Here is a 21,065-nt window from a genome sequence, read left to right on the forward strand (position 1 = left end):
TTAGGCGGCTCATGATTTACCTTCTCTTGTGCAGGGGTTCACGGAACTTATATTTGGGAATACGGGTCAAATAGGTCACCCAACTGCACACCAAAGTGCAATTAAGCCATCAAACTAAAAACAAAAAAAAAGTTGTAATTGGGCCCCTAAACAACAAAAAATCATGAAATTAGGGCCAAAATAACCTGTTTACTTGAAATTGCGGTACCAATTTTAACAATAATTTGTAAAAATAATTTTAAATTAAAAAAAAAAAAACTGCCAGACACGAATCGTCTTAGGCAGGCTTCGTCTCCATGGCTGGAGACGAAGGAACCTTCGTCTCCATGGCCGGAGACCATCCCTTCGTCTCCTATAACCGCCTGTAACCGCCTCTGGGTGGTGGTGGCGGCGGCGGCAGCGGTGCTGTGGTAGTGATAGTGCGGTAGTGGTGATGGTGGTAAGTGTAACAACCCAAAATTTCATTTTATAAATCCGGTATTAAGAAATCCCAAAATAGCCATTTTCACTCCATTAAAAAATTTTACGAACAATCGGTGTTTGAATAATATATTTTCGTCACATTTTAAATTAATTCGACACCAAAAATGGATTCTATTTGAAAATTTCTAAGTTTTCGGGTACTTTGCATACCAAGATTTAAATCGAGAAATTTATCTGAGCGAGACCGGGAGAATTCAAAAAGATTTTAAACAAGTGTTCATCCAAATAGCTTTTTGGGAAAATTCATTTCCAACCCAAAAGTATTTAAAGTTAGCATTTCTAGCCTTGGTCCATGATACAAGGTGAACCATTCCACTCCAAAAGACTTTGCTGAGAAACACTTTGTATGCAAGCTTTTACCATTTTGCCCTCAACCAATCATTGGCCTTCTACCTAGGGTTTTGGACCCTATATAAACTCCACTATTCCATCTTGATTCCGTGATCTCTTTCTTTGCCTCTCCACACACTTTGTCTGCCAAGAGAAAGGGAGAAAACAACATCACAGTAAGCTCATTTCCTTCTTCAATCCTAGCCTTCATTTCTCTTCTAGTTCCTTTTAATCTTTGAGGTTCTAGGCTAAGGTTGTATGGTGTTTGGGAAGTATAGGTGGTGAAGGAGGCACAAGCTAGATAGAGAGGAAGAAGAGATCCAAGCTAGAAGAAAGACTACAAGAGGTATAACCCCATGGATTCTTCTTTAAAATTTGGCTCTGTGAAGCCTTAGTATTGAGTAGAAACTATGAGATTTTGTTGTGTTTATGCTTAGAAGTGATTTAGTATCTGTTTGTGAGTTGTTGAGATTGTTTTGGACTTGTTTGGATTGGATTTTGCAGATGAAAAACCTTCTGGTGCACAACACAGTGTGCACCAGATCAGATTAACGACCCTAGCCGCGACCCATCAGGAGGGTCGCCGGCTAGAGCCGTGCTTGCACGGGACTAAGGCACGGCCCTAGAGTAGGGCCTCCGCCTAGTCCCTGTGAAGTAACGGGGTACAAGGGGCGGACCATGAGGAGTCCCGCCCCAGGTCCCTGACTTTGATTCTGAGAAGAATCTGTGCAGTGGTCGGGCCCTTGTGGCTCAGCTACGTGTCGTTTCGGGCCGAGTGTTACGAGCCCTTGCGGCTCGGCTCTTCGGGACCGTCTCAACACACATTGTGGCTTTGATTTCGTTGAATTTGGATCTAAAATGAGTATGTTATGATGGAAATTGTGAAGAAATACTACACAGAGTATATATTTTGCTATGCTCTGTATATGAGGAATTGTTACCTTTGTGATCTATTTGATGTTTTTATTAAGTATAGAAACATGATCATTTGAGAATGTGATTCACTATTATAGCATGATTAAATTGTATTATTTGATCCAAGAGAATAGAAGTATATTTGTTGAAGTGAAATGTATAGAAGTTGCCTATTTGCAAATCGAGCATGACATTATACTTTGAATACTTCATTATGTTTTATACATGATTTAGAAGCATGTTATAGAGCATTTTGACATTTCACATGTGTCATATTTCAAAAATGCATAAGGGGCCAACGTGAGCCCAAGAATACTTTCAAAAACCATAAGCATGTGGTATATCATTCTTTGATGCATTGAGAAGTAGTAGAGTTGTTGCATGCATGAGATTGATGCATGAGAGATATATTTATGTATTATCTATATCGGTGAGGTTTTGGAGGATACCGTTTGGACTATGTCCTCTCGGGAGATATTTATGGACATTGCAGTCCCAGTATATGTAATGCGGCGTATTCCCACATTACGAGGTCGGAAACTTCCCAACAGGCTTGGAATCCTGGTTAGGGGGTATGCACACTAATAGTTCTATACCTGATTCCACAGAGTTAGAACCACGAGATGGGTTCCGTAGACGGTAGGAGATATTGGGTCGGATTTATGCCGTTCCCGATGGGGTAATTCACGCATTGGTGAAACCCTAAGCCGTCTACGAGTATAGAGAAAGAAAGCGAGTCAAGAGAGACTCAAGAGAAAGAAAGAGAGTCAAGAGAGACTCAAGAGAAAGAAAGCGAGTCAAGAGAGACTCAATAGTAAGAAAGAAAGTCAAAAAGAGAACCTCCACAGAAAGTACTCTATTTTTATAAAGAGTGTATGAGTATATATATATATATATATATATATATATATATATATATATATATATATATATATATATATATATATATATATATATATATATAGTTGCACGAGATTGCATATTAGTATGTTTATATTATTGCACGAGATTGCATATGAGTATGAGTATATAGTTGCACGAGATTGCATATTAGTATGTTTATATTATTGCACGAGATTGCATATGAGTATGAGTATATTATTACACGAGATTGCATATGAGTATGAGTATATTATTGCACGAGATTGCATATGAGTATGAGTATATTATTGCACGAGATTGCATAAGAGTATGATTATAGTATTGTACGAGATTGCATATGAGTATGTATATAGTATTGCATGACATTGCATAAGAAGTATGATTATAGCATTACACGAGATTGCATATGAGTAAGATTATTGAATTGTACAAGATTGCATATTTGAATGACGTATAGTATTGCACGAGATTACATGTGATTAGAGTATCGTATGAGATTTTCCATAAATATCTCCCGAGATTGCATAGGTTGACTTAAGATTTTCCATCGAGCATGATTATCTTGTTGTACTGGAAGCTCTATTTATCAAGTTATGTGATGAGAATGTGAAAGTATGAGAACACCTGTTATATGGTCTATCAGCATGATCCTATCTATAAGCATGAATTGCTTGTTAAGTTATTTTAGGAGTCTATATGTTGATGAATCTATGTGAACAGTCTTATACATATATGAGCATGCCAACTGATATTATAGGGTGCAAGCATCTAGAAAGAATGTGATAGATCTAAAGATGATTTGAGATGAGCTTATTGTTATAAAGAAATCAAATGTTTTCTAAGTAAATGCTAGAATGCTTTACAGGGTTGAGTGAGGTTATACTTAACTTTGTGCTAACGGGTGTTTTCCTATTTATCTATGTGTTGCTTGCAAAACCCCTTTCAGGTGGACCCATCAATGTGAAGAAGTCGAGTTAGATTAGTCTCGTAGTTAGAGATATCTAAACTCAAGTTTTATTGATGATTATGTTATGGATTTTAGACTTATCGAATTTATGGTTTTGAGGATGTTGTAGACTTTTGGGGTGACGATATTTCCCCCTTATGTTTTCAGTTCTTATGATGGATGCCAGACTTTTACTTTATTTCTAGTTTTACCCCTTCAGCCTGTGCAATCACCACGGAGTGGTGGTTGTGGCGGTGACACTCCCACAATTTATCTTTTAGTTTTTCCGCTACTTAGTGACGTTATTGGTTGTTTAGAGTTGTAATTAAGAGTTAGAAAAGTGGGGTGTTACAGTAAGGATGTGGTGTGGTTGTGGTTGTGGTGGGGTGGTGGTGTAGTCATGGTCGTGGTGGTGGTGGTGGTGGTATGCTCGTTGTCGTGGTTGTAGTGGTAATAATGATAATTTGAAAACTAACATTAAAATAAATAATAATAAATAAATAAAAGTAAAGAATTTAGCAAATAAAGAATTCATAAAATGTATTCTGTCAAAAAGTTAGGAAGACATTTTCTGTCAAGTTGAACATTTTTTTCATGAGAAAATTTCAATTTTGATCATATGACTATAGGGGCTTTGTTAATTTCAGCTCCTGACTTTCAAAAGTTTCAATTTAGTACCTTGACTATGCAACTTTTATCAATTTTGGTCACTCTGATCAAATTGCCGACCAAATTTTGCCAAAAAGTTTTAACAGTTAAAATAATAAGGGTATTTTAGTCATTTCACATCTCTTCCTTCTTCTCCAGCGAATTCTTTTCTTTTTTCGGTGAATTTTGGTCACTCCAGTTGCACGCGATCCAATCGCATAGAATATTAGCTTGGCGTTGGTCAAATTGAACTACTGTTGGCCCATCTCCATCTCCGCCTACAGGGATACTACAAAGATCTCGCCATCGGTTCAGCAGGCCTCAGCAGGCCCTCAACCATGTCCCCGCAGGTATGTATCTCTGTGTTTGTAGTGGTTCTGGAAGGGTTTGAAGCGGAGAAAACGGCGTCGTAGAGAACGCACTTGAGCAATGGTGTATGAGTCAGTGCCGGTGGTCCAAGGCAAGGCAGCTGCAAAGCAACTGAGGCTGTTTGGCGTGAGCATAGTCGGCGTTGAGCCTCGGGGTTTTGACGCGGGTCGGGGCGACCCAGATCGCGACGGTGGTGTTCTCCGCCGGAAAAAAAGAATTCGTCGGAGAAGAAGGAAGAGATGTGAAATGACTAAAATACACTTGTTATTTTAACTATTAAAAATTTTTGGCGAAATATTTGGCCGGCAATTTGACCATAGTGACCAAAATTGATAAAAATTTCATACTCAAGGTATTAAATTGACACTTATAAAAGTCAAGTGTTGAAATTAACAAACCTCCTATAGTCATATGACCAAAATTAAAATTTTCCCTTTTTTTCATTGATCATAATGAATATTTTCCTTTAATTTTATTTTTCTTGAATACTCAAACACGGAAAAATCCGAAAAAAATGACATCCATTTCGCGCCAACAAATCGACCCAAAATTGCAATAACACAAGCTAATATCATTAAAAGAATGCCTAGCAAGAAAAACACCATGAACAATGAAATTTTGAATTTTCTATGGCAATGAAATTTTGAATTTTCTATGACAATGAAATTTATGAAAATTTTAAATTAAAAACAATGAAATTAGTGACTTTTTTTTTTTTTTGGTATTTTCAAAAAAAAAAAAATAAAATGAAAATGTCATACCTTGCAAAAATTTCCTAACTGAAAACAAAAACTAATGACTTCTTGCACTTTTCAAAAACAAATGTCATAATTTTACAAAATTTTCCGACCGATAACGAATAATGGATGAAACTTTTGCCAATTGACTTTTTGGCATTTCTCAAGAATTTCCTTTGCAAAATGTTAAGGAGTATTTTTTTTTTTTTAATGTTACGGAGTATTTATTTTCGGATTGTCTTAATAAAGCAACATAAATATAATTTCTCCTTTAAGCACATGGGTGGGTTTATGAGGTTCAAGCGAACTATAGTCCAATTGAAACTGCGGAGATGGATTCTTTGTGTGTACAGTCAACAAAAGAGATTGACTGGGAGGCTGTTTAGGCGGTTCATGATTTACCTCCTCTTGGGCAGGGGTTGTGGGAACTTATATTTGGGAATAAGGGTCAAATAGGTCACCCAATTGCACACCAAAGTGCAATTAGGTCATCGAACTAAAAAAGAAGATGTAATTGGCCCCTGAATAACACAAAATCATGCAATTAGGTCCAAAATAACCTGTTTACCTTAAATGGCGGTACCAATTTTAAAAATAATTTTTCAAAATAGTTTTAAATAAAATATTTAATTAAAAAAATAACTAGAACTGTCAGACACGAATCGTCTTCGGCAGGCTTCGTCTCCATGGCCGGAGACCATCCCTTCGTCTCCTAGCCAGGAGACGAAGCCTGCCAGAGATGATTTGTCTCCGGCAGTTCTAGTTTTTTTTTTTTTAATTATTTTATTTAAAATTACTTTTTAAAATTATTTTTAAAATGGGTAACCTCCACGTCAACACAATTTCAAGTAAACAGGTCATTTTGGACCTAATTACATGATTTTATGTTGTGTTAGGAACATAATTGCATTTTTTTTAAGTTCAATGGCCTAATTGCACTTTGGTATGTAGTTGAGTGGCCTATTTGACCCTTATTCCTTATATTTGTTAGAAATTTTAGCAAATATGACATTTTAAGTGGTTGTTTTGTGGTACAAATATATGTGGGGTCCATATCTTATTTGGGTTGGGTCAACGTGGTTTTGGATATTTTGAAGTAAGACGAAGAAATTGATATATTATAAGCTCAAAACGAATAACATGTGAATGATAAATTGATTCTCAAAGTATACCCATGGACTTGGAAAATGGAGATGGAAGGCTTGGAATTGAAGAAGCCTTTGCCCAAAATTGCAATGGGAAGTAGATTTGCACTAGTCTATATACAATTCCTTTTTAAAATGAGTTTGAATTGTATAACATAAATGCTCTCTCTTGCGCGTAGATACCTTACAGTTTTCACCTTCTGGTGAAATGCGTTAATTTTACTTAAGGCATCCACAATAGTGGATTTTAAGTGATTTGGCCTAAAATCTTGAAGATGATTTTTCAACAAATGGGAGTCTTTAAGTGGTTTTTACCAGCCTAAAAACTTGAAGTTGGTTTTGCAAAACTAGCACCCAGTTGGGCGTGTGTACTCCACACGCTCGCTAGGCGCATTTCTCTGAAGCTTTTCTTTTTCTTTTTTTATTTCAAATTTTTTTTTTTTGCTTTTTTTTTTTTTTTTTTTTTTTTTTTTTTGCCATTTTTCCCTTCCCTTCCATTTTCTCTTTTCTAGATACACCTGCAAAATATTTCTCAAAATCTATGCCTAATGGGAATTAAATAACGTTCATAACCTCATAATGGATGTATATTATGCCAACGTTTTGAAAATATTTTTTCCAACTAAATTAGAATATTTTTTCCAACTAAACCGGAAATTGATGAACACCTTTCAGTTAAAAGCCACTGAACCGAGAAGTGTGATTTACTTCTCGGTCACCTTACAGAAAGTGACCTTTTGGTCTGGAACCTCTCGATTTGTAACTTTGCGGTCTAGGCTGGGAAAGTGACCTTTCCGTTCACCTTGCAGTTTGGATGTACCTTTCAAGTACGTGGCCACCTTGCGGTTTTCATCTTCTGGTGAAATGTGTTAATTCTACTTAGTATGAGAATTAAATCTATTAAATCTACTTACTATCTTAGACTGGTGGCTTAATTGCTCCATTAATCACCCACAGAAGCACGGTTGCCAGCCGGCGATTCTCCCGCGTTAGCGATGACAACGACGTGGCCATTAGCCGGCGGGGCCACGACGTTCTGTCCGTTGTTCCGATTGATGCGTCGCGTACGAGCCATTAGCAAGGCTTAGAGACGGGACCCTTAGTATGGATCTCCACGCATGGCGCCAATGTTGGTTTTACTGCTTTTGGATGCCGGTCGGTGGGCCAACACTACCGTAAAATACATAAATCAAAGGGTTAGATGAATAAAAGAGTGAAGTGATAGAGAGAATAATGTGGTATTATTTCCCCAAATTTTTGGCCGCTAGAGTGCCAGAATTGTCGTCCCTTTACATGGTGATCCCAATGGGATATTTATAATAGAGTACAAGATTCCTACAAGGAAAGTAGGGCTGACATAGAGCTAATTCTATATGGAAAGTAGGGCTGACGTAGGGCCAATTCGGATATGGAATCCGGCCTACTTCATACTATAACGGTCTGAGCTAACAAAGGAAACTACTTAAAATAAATAAGGAAGTCTCCGCGAAATCTACCTGTAACCGCCTCTAGGCGCGCACCCAGTCGGGGATGGCCTAACTGCCGAGGAGGGGTTTTGAGGGGCCGCGATACCCAGGTGAGGACACTCCGACCACGGAGCCTAGTTGCCCTATTGAGTTCCTGAGTGGTACCCGGTTGGGGACACACCGCCCGCGGAGCATGGTCGCCCACCCGAATCCCGCAAGGCATTCAGTCGGGACACACCGACTTCCGAGGCAGGTCGCCCAACCGAATCTCATATACGAACCCAATTGAGGACACACCGGCTACCGGACCTAGTTGCTTGACTTGAGCTGGCCGATCTCCGCCTGAGTAGGCGTCTGCTTTCCTGAATGGCCGGTTGCTTGAAGATGACTGGCCGCGATCTCCAGGCGCTTTATATGTCGTACCAAGATCATGGGTATTTGTTGGTCCCGAAAGGGTGGCGAGAAGTCTAGAGCGGGGGTGAATAGACTTCTCTAACTTTTTAAACTTTCTTCAAAAACACACAGGGCAAATAACACTTTGGTAATTTCAACTCTAAGTAACAAGCATTAACAAGATAAACAACTTAGAGTGTGCAGCGGAATAAGTAGCGGTAAAGTGTTATGCTTAATTAGTGCGGTGCTCAAAGAGAGATTCTAAGCATGCAACACGTTAGAAACACCTGATATGGTTCAAGGATGATGTACCTAAAGTTTGGCTTGCATGCAAACGTGGGAACTATCAAACCCAGACAGATAAAGATATGCGATAAATCGTAATTGGGTTAGTTCGCAATTAGAATAAACATGCATGAAATGTATGAGCAGTAAGTAAACAGAGAGAGAGATTTATAGTGGTTCAGAGGTGGTGTAATCCTCCTAGTCCACTCTTCTCCTTTCACTTCAAGGAGGAAATTCACTATTCTTCGATCACCCAGATACAATAGTGAATAAGTGTCCACCGACACTTCTCCGAGTGCTTCGCACAAAGCTACACTCCTCCAAGGTTTTTCGCAAGCTCCTCTTGTTACTCCGCCTTCCCGAGTACTTCGCACCAAGCTGTACTCCTACACCACGAGAACTACGCACAAAGCTACGTCCTCCAAGGGTTTTCACAAGCTCCTCTTGTTACTCTGCCCTTCACCACGAGTGCTACGCACAAAGCTACACTCAACCAGGGTTTTTCACTCTCTCTAGTTACTCCGCCCTCTTTCTACACTCAGTAGAGAATATTACAAAGAAATAAAATTTCTCTCTCACTCAGACTTGAATTTTATTCTATGAAGCTCTGTTTCCCCCTTTTTCGGCTAATAAAAAAATATAGCTTGTATCTTTTGCTTGTATGTTTTAGCCGTTGTTCAAGTTGTTGAACTGCTCAATCTCTTGGGGTTTTTCTTGCTTAACTCCTCTCTTCACATCTGTCTCTTTGTCTTCAAGTCTGCTTGGACAATTTATAGCTAGTAAAAGCTATTTGCCCGTTGATCAACTTTCGATCTCGATCGTCCATTTTGAATTGTAGTTGATCAAAAGATATTGTCAACTTGATCTGAAATATTAGGTAGATGTCTTTTCTCCTTTTGTCAGATGATTTGAATAATTTGCCCGTTGCCGTTTCTTGAATTTTGTAGCCTCCAGATTTTGAATAAATTCGGCGCGGCAATCTTTGACATTTATGGTCCTTCATAGATACTCTGACATGTCAAGTTGATCAAATAATTTATCTGCTGATTCTTGCTTGAGTATAAAATAATTTCTCCGCGAATCAGCCTTCTTTGAGCGTCTCCGGTCTCCATGTTAGCTAGTCTCCATTCCAAGCTCCAAGCTAGTCTCCATTACACTCAGGCTAGTCTCTCATACGGTTTGGTATACTTTGAGCTAGTCTCTCATACGGTATACGGTACGGTCCAATATACTTGGTTTGGTATACTTTGAGCTAGTCTCCCATACGGTATACGGTCCAATATAGTTGACCTTGAGCTAGTCTCCAATATACTTGACCTTGAGCTAGTCTCCCATACTCTCCAAGCTAGTCTCCCATACGGTTATACGGTCCAATATACTTGACCTTGAGCTAGTCTCCCATACTGTCCAAGCTAGTCTCCCATACGGTCCAAGCTAGTCTCCCAAGCTTAAAAATGCTTCACTTAAAATTCGAACTTAGGATCATTTGGCATAGCTCACACGCGTTTCTTCCAACTCTTCTAGCATGGTTCTTAGTGATTTATCCGCAACTTAATTATGTTAAGCTATAATCCCGCTTAACTTCTTCAAATAAATCATGATCTTCCAGACTTGTACATGGGTTGCATGATATGGATGCACTATACTCCGTAGACTCAAACTGACTCTAATAGAATAAAAATGGGGACTACTTGATTTTTCAAAAATACATTCGGCTCATCAAAATTTACAATATATTCCTAACAGTATTGCCCATCTGCTAAGTGTTGGGTTGTGCTTGAGTTAGATTGCCTTGTTTTATAACCCGATCGGCTGTCTGATTTGGGGTATCTATCAATTTGTTTTACATTCTTTTCAATTAATAACTAAATTTCTAATGAAATTTGTGAGATTTACAAACGATTTGTATGGGGAATTGCTTCAACAACACTTAAGTTGAATAACATTCCTTTTTGCTATCATGAATTACATCAATTGAACAAATTTATGCTGTCGAGTGCAGAATTTTGGCCTTCAAGTGCACATTTTTATGCATTCAAGTGCATATTTTTGTGTCTTCAAGTGCACAATTATGGGTCGGTGTTTATTATATGTTTTGTATTTCTTTTTTTATGTTTTGTATTTTATTCAATAATCTATAACTAAATTTCTAATGAAATTTGTAAAATTTATAAACGATTTGTATGAGCAATTAGTACTGTCAAAGCGGGTCGCCCCTACCCATTAGGCCGGTTCCATTGCGAAAATTTTGACGGGCTTTTATGGGCGAACCCACAGGCTAGACTTCATATAACCCTACCCCGCCCCATGTGGGCCGACCCGCGGTTTTTTTTTTTTTTTTTAATTTTTTAATCTTGTGAAAATAACTTTATAAATGAAAAGAATAAACACATTAACATTTCCGGCCATCTTTAGTCTAACAATAAGTCAATAAATATTTTAAAATCATGGTAAAGTTCGACTTCAAAATTATTAAATTCAAAACAAAACAGTGAAACTAAGTAAAAATATTAAAATGCAAAATTCATAATCACATATCAATTCATTACACAATTTTGACTTATTCATATTATACAATTTTGACTTATTCATAATCACATATCAATTCATTACACAATTTTGACTTATTCATAATCACATATTAATTCATTACACATTTTTGACTTATTCATAATCACATATCAATTCATTACACAATTTTGACTTATTCATAACACATATCAATTCATTATACAATTTTGACTTATTCACTTATTGTGAATCCCAGAAACAGTCATAATTAGCATTTTTCAATTCATTACACTTTGCATTCAAAATTTGATATATATAATATATATTGTACTTACTGTCGTCACTTGTCATTGAGAACAATAAAATATTATTATTATTATATATATATATATATATATATATATATATAAGGGCCTGCTCTTTTGCGGGCCTATTTTTTCATGAGCCTAATTAACCCGCTCCGGCAAATTATGCCCTGGACCCGTGTCCACAATGAATTGTGGACACGGGCCCAAAACGACATCGTTTTTCAAAAAAAAACGCGTCATTTAGTTTAAAAAAAAAAAAAAAATCGCGCGCGTTTTGCCGTTAACGGCGTTAACGACGTTATTTTTTTTTTTTTTGGATTATGAATGTACAGTTATGTCGTTATGAATGTACAGTTATACCGTTATGAATGTACAGTTATGCAATTGTGAAATTATGAACACAGAGCTCTAACATTATGAACTTACAATTATGAACATATAGTGATAAAATTATGACCATGGAGCTTTAAAATTGTGAATATAGAGCTTCGAAGATTTTGAATGTACAGTTATGGAGTTATGAATGTACACTTATAGAGTTATGAATCTACAGTTATGGAATTATGAATCTACAGTTATGGAATTATGAATGTACAGTTATTGATCGAATTATGAACAAAGAGCTCTGACATTATGAACTTACAATTATGAACATATAGTAATAAAATTATGAACATAGAGTTCTAAAATTGTGAACATAGAACTTCGAAAATTATGAATGTACAATTATGGAGTTATGAATGTACAGTTATGGAGTTACGAATGTACAGTTATAGAGTTATGAACGTACAGTTATGGAGTTATGAATGTACAGTTATTAACATATAGTAATAAAATTATGAACATATACTCATATAACGAAGCGGTCTGAAATTTATAAAAAAAAAAAAAAAAAAAAAAAAAAAAAAAAAAGAGATAACAGTGCCTAACGGCACTGTTACCCGTGTCCAGCATGCATGCTGGACACGGGTCCAACGCATAACGATTGACCCGCTCCACTGCGGGGCGGGTACGGGCCAGCCCGCACGCTTTAACCCACTTTCACAGTACTATGGGCAATTGCTTTAATAACACTTAAGTTGAATAACTTTCTTTTTGGTACCATAAATTGCTTCGATTGTACATCTTTGTGCCTTCAAGGGCATAATTTTAACATTCCAGTGCACATTGTTTGTTAATTTGAAGTGTAATTTTTTAAAGAGCAGTAGATATGAATAAATTTAACTGCTGAGATTTGTGCGCCCGCATTTTTTATCTGGATCCCTTTAAATTGATATGCTTATTTGATAATAAAATTACCAATTTAGTTATTATATTTGAATATTTGTATTGTTTTACGTTAAAATAACTAATTGGTTTTATTATGTGTAAATAATTAACATAATAATAAGGGAAAATTGTAAAAAACGTCCCTCTATAATATGCCAATTATCAATGTCACCCCTGAATTATGAGTGGTGTAAATGTTGCCCCTCAATTATCGAAATGGTGCACATATAGCCCCTCTCGTAACAGACCTGTGGTTCCCCACCGCTGTCCATCGCTGGTACTTCGAATCGAGGGAGAGAAAAAACAACTAAATTACATATTTACTCCGACTTAACGGTGTCGTACACTAACGGGAAACCACATGTCCATTACGGGAGGGGTTATATGTGCACCGTTTTGATAATTGAGGGGCAAACATTTACACCACTCGTAATTCAGGAGTGACATTGATAATTGGCATACTATAGAGGGACATTTTTTACACTTTTCCCTAATAATAATAATAATAATAATAATAATAATAATAATAATAATAATAATAATATTATTATTATTATTATTATTATTATTATTATTATTATTATTATTATTATTATTATTTACAATGTCTTAATAAAATAGTGGTGGGTATGGAACCCTGCATCACATGGTGATGGGGTGAGGGTGAATTTTAAAAAACTTCGTTATAGGTCAGGAGTGAGAGCGAATAAAGAAAGTATAAAGATAGTAAATATAGACATATAGTTACTCCTGACCCACTCCGATTCATTGTCTCCCTAATTTTAAGGGCAATTTATATCCTACACCACGGCGCGCGTTACACTATGCGCCCAGATGTAAAACGACGTCGTTTTAATTATATTTTTTTTTGAAATTTTCCGCCCCAGTGAATGGCAGTAGTTTTTTCTTTTAAAAAAAACCCGCTGTTCAAGAATGTACATAATGTTATACTAGAATACACATAATGTTATACATGAATGTACATAATTATATAACAAAATATACATACTCTTTTTAAAAGATAATACACATAATCTAACATAATACATAATAAACATAAACTTTTAACATAATACACATCAACTCTTAACATAATACACACAAATTTTCTGATTCGGATGTACATAATTGTATAAAAAGAATGTACATAATTGTATAAAAAATACACATAACTGTATGAACCAATACACATAACATTGTGAACAAATACACATAACGTTGTGAACAAATACACATAATCTCAGCAACTTCCTACCGCGCCTCCCAACATTACCCCAAAACGACGTCGTTTTGGGAGGCGCGCGGCGCACAGTGCTATGTGCGCCGTGGTGTAGGATATAACGATTGAATTTTAAGATAGCCATATATAATGTGACATTTGCTTTGCTCATTGAACGAGCAATTGACTAAGAGAGCTAGATCAGAGCCAAAGAAAATTTTTATTTTTCAAATTATTGATATTCAAACTAAAAGCTATTCAAACATCGAAGAATATTCTTTTACTTACTATTCAAACTAAAAGCTATTCACACATCGAAGAATATTCTTTTAAATACTATTCTTTTAATAATTTATATAAATATAAATATTACATCTTATATTATTAAAAATAATAAAAGAAAATTGCACTTTGCATCTCTAAGTTATAAGATGATAATTGTAGAATTCATTCATAATTATTGGTCATGCTCAATTTTTATCCCTAAGTTATCATTGGTGTTGCACTTTTCGTCCCTTTACTAACAAAACATTAAGGACGAAATTTGCAACTTTATTATAGGGCCAAAAAGTATCATTTTCCTAAATAATAATAATAATAATAATAATAATAATAATAATAATAATAATAATTGATGGAATTAATTAAACCGGGGGTCCGACTTAACTAACCCGAATGAGAATATGAATAATAAAGAAATGATACGAGTGATATAGCGAAGGCCGTGAGACCGTCAATTGTATTAAATGCCGTGTAATTGGCTATTACAATGATTCTTCAGTACAAAGTGTATCTGTAAAGTAGATCGTAGATAGCGTGTCCCTTGTTAGGAAAGGAGGGGGGCTTTTATACAAGCCAAGCCCCCAACCGCCTCCCCCTAGAACGGGGGGTTAGTTGGATCTGGAGTTGACCACGCGCTGCGGGGGCCAGGCCGAGCTCATCATGGGCCCAGGCCGGGCCCATGTGGAGGACGGCCCGGCCTCCTGGAGAGGCAGGCCCGGCCTCCAACGTGGCCCGTGCCGGGGCCACGTGGCGAGGCCCCGGCCGGGGCGGGTACGTGGCGCCGCCCCGGGACCCGTTCTTGCTTCGCGCCCTCGGGTCGATTCCCAATATATCCGTCATCAGTCCCCCACTCTCCGAGCTGCGAGTAATCATCAGTGAAGGAGAGTAGATGCTCCGGCCGACCCCCCAAAATGTCGACCCCGAGATTTCCGCGTCCCAGCTGTAACACCCCGTGTTACGGCCTTCAATCCCGGATTAATTATTTAATTAATCCCGTTAATAATAATTAAATATGATTTAATTCGGTTAGGTTTCCTTTAATTAATTAATAAGGTCCACCATGAACCGTGGACCCTTGCCTAAATTAGAGTCTTAAGCCTATTAGGAATAAAGAAAGTAAACCCTTTACTATTCAGATTCTAATTAGGAATCCTAGACCTAGTTATCTATTAGGAATAAAGGAAGTAGGCATTTTACTATTCAGACTACGATTAGGATTCCCCTTAATTAATTAATATGGTCCACTATGGACCATGGACCCCATATCCCTAAAATAAGCCCTTAGTCCTATAAGGAATAGAATTAGTAAACCCATACCATTCAGACCCTAATTAGGAGTCTTAAATATATAAATAGGGATATAGGAGGCACCTAAATCTCTCACCACACAAGAAGTTCCAAGAATCCCCTTAGGAGAAATCAAGAAAGAAGAAAGCTTAAAGAAAGACCCTTCATAGCCAAGGAATTAATTAAGGCTAAGAGGTAACCCATGTCTCAACAAAACCTATTTTCATAGCTATGATTCCCCTCTTAGGATTTCCCCATATTATTGTGTATTGATGATTTGTGATATTATTATTGATGATTGGTGGGATGATTCCATGGGTGATCTTGATGATGAAAGGTTCTTGATAATTATGGTGTTCTTGATGATTATATGACGTTCTTGATAATTATATGGTGTTCTTGATGTTCTTAATGATTATATGAGGTTCTTGATAGTTATATGATATTCCTACCGAATCTTGATTTTGGAAGATGAATTGTGTTCTTGTTGATTTAAAAATAATTAGAACCCTAGGTTATATCGTGGGATTCGTATGGAATTATTCTTGGTATATTGGGTGGGAATTCGCATGATTGGGTGTTGATTATGTTTAGAAAAGCATGATAGGTTATGTGCCGTATGTTTCTTGATTTTGATCTGTTAATTGTCTACGTGTGTTATCAATTGCGTTTGAAAGTGTCTAAGCATGGTTTCGGGTTCCACAAAGGTTCCCGGGGCGTTTTTGGTGAAAAAGAGTCAGTGGGGGGTAGGGGACCCGCCACCTACCCGCGGCCTTCTTGGGCAACACCGGCAGCGGGCAGCCGGCGGGCGGGCAGTTGCCCGCCGGGCACCCGCTGCCCGGAATAGCTACCGCCGGCGGGTGAACCCGTACCCGCTGGTTTGTACCCCACCTTGGGATTTTGGCTTCCCCGTTTGATGTTCCCCCGCCCCCCGTGGTGTCCCAACAGACTCCGTCTATCGTGCCTATGTCTAGTTTGATATTTCGGGTACCGTTCGTAGGTTGTATGAGTCTTATATATTGCATGCTAGTTGACTTGGTATCCCGTTGACCTAGGTGAAAGAAGTATGAACCCCTTAGGATTATTCTTAGTATGTGAAGGATCACGCATAGGTTTTGTTATACATTTTCTCCCCCTTCCCAATGTGCTAATGTGGGTTGCATGTGCTTGCTATGTGTTATGTGTGCATGATACCCCAATTCGGTTGCGATCGGATTGGTTATTCCTGCGCTGCGGTTCAGAAGCTGGCTGCGGTCAGATTTACACTCTTGGGCTGCGGTCTACCGTTTGGTTGCGATCAAACGTTTCTACCTGAGCTGCGGTTCATATTTCCTGGCTGCAGTCAGATGACATACTCTTGGACTGCGGTCCACTGTTTGGTTGTGATCAAACTATGATGAGCTGCGGTTCATCGGTCGGTTGCGATCGACCCCTCGGTGTTGCGATACGGGGCAGGGTGCTGCGGGGCCGTGTCAGAGCTATATGCGCTGACCCTCATGTATGGGCATGCGATTGGTCCTGTGGTGCCAACAAAGTGTGCTATGTGATGAGATATGGATGAGTTGTTGTTATGAGTGTCTTGGGAGGTGACTTTGGGATTTATGCCGGGAATCATATATGTCGGGTTATGGATATTAACTGTGCTTATCTTTATCTGCCTTGCCTGTTTCCCTATGCTTATGAATTGTATATGCTTGATTATGACCGTTGTCTGTGCTAAGCTCTATCTGTTGAGTCTATCCCCTGTTTTGAAAGCTAGAGTTTCTTAGGATATATCTTCATGCTTCAAAATAGTTTTCGTATATCTATATATATGTCTATATGTATTGTATTTCAACGCGTTGGAGTGGGTTACCAGCATCTCTCGCTGAACAGATATATTTGGCTTTCAGGCACAGACGAGTAGATCACTGGAGCGCGCTAGAAGCTTGGGGCGTAGATTAGATAGTTTTCCCTTTCGGCCTGCGTGCCATGATTTAGTATTGATACTGATTGAGGTTTTAGAATTTAGCCTGTGCACCCGAGTTCTCTAGCTCGGGTGTGGCATAGTACCCCGTACTCTTTGTATCGTATTTTGGGATTTAATGAGATTCTATCTTTATTATATAAGTTTTAAAAGTATTGAAAATCTGGGGTGTTACACCAGCCTTATAGGTGACGTCAAAGTGCACTTCTTGTGATAATGATGAGAACTCCATCCGGAACATGACTCATTCATCTGCTAGGACGCATACGCACCGCCGCATCTATGCCATGTCACTACGTCACGGCGCCGGCGCGGTGGCGTCGCCGTGACGCTGCCACGGGGGTGGCCTGCAGGCCGCGCCTTCGTGGCCCCCCGGCTGACCTCCTGGGCTCAAGCCACGCCGGGGTCGGCCTTGGCGACGGTCGTCTCCCTCTGCCGGGGTCACGCCATCCTCCGGCGCCGAGGTCGACCCGACCTCCGATGCCGAGGTCGCACCGACCTCGCCCGCCGAGGCCGTGCCGACCCCGGGGTCGGCCGACCTGCCACGCCGAGGTCGGGCCGACCTCGACCTTGGCCTATGGCCGAGGTCCTCCAAACCGCCCCTATTTATTTTTATTTTTATTTTTTTCGAGCCTAAGCACTCGGGCTCCTCCGTCAGGGTTGGTACGCGAGGTCCGGCCTCGTGCCCCCTTAGGGTGCGATAGCCGCTCCGTCCTGGCTCGTTCAATCCTAGGCACTCGGGCTCCTCCGTCGGGGTTGGTACGTGAGGTCCGGCCTCGTGCCCCCTTAGGGTACTTCAGCTGCTCGAGCTAAGTCCTTCCGGACTACGCCACCGGGCTCTTCCGTCGGGGTTGGTACGCGAGGTTGGACCTCGTGCCCCCTTAGGGTGTGCCTAACCGCTTGGGCCCAGTCCTGTCGGACTAAGCCACCGGCTCCTCCGTCGGGGTTGGTACGCGAGGTTAGACCTCGTGCCCCCTTAGGGTGCGCGTTAGCCGCTTGGGCCAAGTCCTTTCAGACTGTGCCACCGGGCTCTTCCGTCGGGGTTGGTACGCGAGGTCGGCCCTCGTGCCCCCTTAGGGTGCGTCCTCCGTCGGGGTTGGTACGCGAGGTCGGACCTCGTGCCCCCTTAGGGTCCGCGGGGGAAGTCATGAGTGAGCACCCGTTTCCCCTTTGTTTCATGATTTTTATTTTATTTTATTTTATTATTATTATTTTTTTTTTTGGAGAACCAACTTCGTAACAAGGGTCCTACTCACAACGTGTTTCGTGACATGAAACTTTATTCCGCTTATTGTTGTTCACCAAGACATTATTGGGGGAGGGGAATGGTCCTCCTCCTAGTATAGCAATGCCAAGATCCTCCTCTTACGTGGTCGTCCTAGTGTGGACCTGGCGGTCCTTTTGACCAATTTGGCGGTACGCCTTCAAGTAGCAACTGCGGCTCACCTTTTGGTCCCCTCGGGCGACCCCGACCCCGGTCGGTGTCGGGAATTTGAGGCACAGGTGCTCCATGGAAATCACGCACCTGAGGTCCTCTAGGGCGGGTCGGCCGAGAATGATGTTGTGGGCGCAGTTGATTTTGACGACTACGAACTCGACCTCCCACCTCCTGGTGTGAGGTGGGGTGCCTATCTCCGCCTTCAAAGTGATCGACCCCTCTGTCTCGATTGAGTCCCCCGTGAACCCGGATAGGGGGGTTCGTACCTGCTCCAGCTGCCCTCTTGAGAGTCCCAGCAGGGTGAATGTGTCGTAGTACATGACGTTGACCGAGCTACCCGTGTCCACGAGCACCCGGCGCACCACCACGTTGTTGATGTCCAGCTTGACCACCAAGGCGTCCCGATGGGGGAGGGGCCCGTCAGGTAGGTCGGCGTCGGTGAACGTGATGGGCTCCCTCTTTGATTTCTTCTCATGGGGTGTTCGTGTGACCTCCCCCACGTACAAGCTTCTCGCCCACCTCTTCCGCTCGGCTGGCGAGTCCCCTCCCTCAGGCCCCCCGAAGATGACGTAGATAGTACGTTTCCTCGGGGGCTGGGAGTCCTCTGTTGTCTTCTCCCCCTCCTCGGAGCTGTTGTCGTGGTGGTCCCTCTTACGGGGAGCCGAGGTGGATGGCGCCTGGCCACCCCCTTCCTCCATACATTGCCTTGCTTCTGGCCCTGCGCCTGGCTAGGCCTCTTAATGAATTGGCCGAGGTAACCCATTTGGATGAGCTCCTCTATTTGTCTCTTTAAGAGGATGCATCCGTCTGTATCGTGCCCCTTCTGCCGGTGGAACCTGCAGTACTTGTTGGGGTCCCCCCTCGCCGATATCTTCATGCACTCCTCCTTCGGGAATACCACGATTCCCTGGTCCTCCGCGTGCGCCAAGATGGTACCCACAGGTTGTGTCAGCGGGGTGAGACAGCGTGTGGGGTTCAGCCTGGGCCCCTCAGCGTACTCACGTCGGTGTGGCCGCGGCGCCTTGCGCTCCTCCTGGGGCGCCTTGTCTTTTCGACCTCTTCCTTCCTCCTGTTTCTTCTTCCTCTTCTCGGCAGCCTCGGCGTCAGCGTACCTTGCTGCCTTGTCCATCAGGTCGGTATAGGTCTTGGGGGGGTACCTGATGAGGTCCTGGTGAAAAGCGCCTGACCTCAAGTTGTTTCGGAAAATCACCATGGCCGACTTCCCATCAAAGCCGGCGACCCCCATGGCCTCTTTCTTCCACTTGCTGAGGTACTCGGCCAGTGACTCCGAGCTCCCCTGCTTCAAATCACACAGGTCGGCAATTTGCTTCTTCCGTGGTATGCCGGTGGCGAAATGGGATAGGAACTGCCGGGTGAGGTCCGCAAAGGTGGAGATGGACCCCGCCAGGAGGGATCCGAACCAATCATGCGCTTGCCCGTCCAGGGTGGCGAAGAACCCCCTACATAGGATGGCGTCTGTTGCCTCGGTGATCATCATGGCGGCCCTGTACCTGGTCAGGTGTGCCCGCGGGTCCGTGGTCCCCGAGTACGCTTTAATGGAGGGAAAGCAAAAATCTCGAGGTAAGGGCTCCTCCATGATGGCTTTTGCGAACGGGGAGGACAACATATCCTGGGGCTCTGGAGATCCGTCCCTCTCATCGATCTTCTTCTGGAGCTCATTCATCCTCCTCCACAGCTGCTCGACCTCTACTCGATGGGAGCTCGGAGCTCTACCATTCGTTTCACCCGATCGTCCGACCCGGGAGGCCTGCTCACGTCGCGGGTGGGGTCGGGGGACCCGCCCTGCGGACCCACGCGAAGCTGCCTCGTGTTGCGGCTGGGCGCGTGGCCCATGGCTCGGCAACCTCCGAGTGGCCGATTCTTGTCGCAGTGGCCGGCGGGAGCATGATTCCTCCGCCGGTGGCCCGTTAGCCGGCCTCGGACCCAGCCTGTCCCGGACCGACACGTGATCACCCAACCTCTCCAGGGCGGGCCTGGTTTGGGTTGGTGCCCTTTCATCGCCGTCGCGCTGGCGGCCTCGGCGGGAGTCCCCTCCTCCCCGCCTCTCCGATGGTCGAGGCGAGTTGACCTCCCCCTGGGTGATAGGTGCCTGGGGTGGCCGGGTGCTTGGATCGCTGCACCCCCGGGTGGGAGGAGGTGGAGGTGACGCCGGCGCCCCTCGGGTG

At 41.6% G+C, this 21,065-nt stretch overlaps 1 protein-coding gene across 1 annotated transcript; it reads right to left on the minus strand.

The window, feature by feature from the left end:
• Nucleotides 1-47: 47 nt before the first annotated feature.
• On the minus strand, nt 48-20,563 carry LOC109187025. The gene is made up of 2 exons (XM_019337183.1): nt 19,778-20,563; nt 48-83 (listed from the first exon to the last, which is right to left on the minus strand). Exons 1-2 carry the CDS (start codon nt 20,561-20,563, stop codon nt 48-50), a joined length of 822 nt encoding a protein of 273 aa, XP_019192728.1.
• Nucleotides 20,564-21,065: the final 502 nt, after the last annotated feature.

The sequence above is a fragment of the Ipomoea nil genome, unplaced genomic scaffold (assembly GCF_001879475.1).
Source record: "Ipomoea nil cultivar Tokyo-kokei standard unplaced genomic scaffold, Asagao_1.1 scaffold1416, whole genome shotgun sequence".
Classification (NCBI taxonomy): domain Eukaryota; kingdom Viridiplantae; phylum Streptophyta; class Magnoliopsida; order Solanales; family Convolvulaceae; genus Ipomoea; species Ipomoea nil.

Bases quoted from the DNA above. Each gene is read 5' to 3' on its own strand.
- LOC109187025 (XM_019337183.1), bottom strand. From the start codon at position 20,563: ATGAATGAGCTCCAGAAGAAGATCGATGAGAGGGACGGATCTCCAGAG. The intron at 84-19,777 runs GTATTCCCGAAG...TTTGGTGTGCAG, and splicing joins CGGAGGACCAGGGAATCGTG to TTGGGTGACCTATTTGACCC.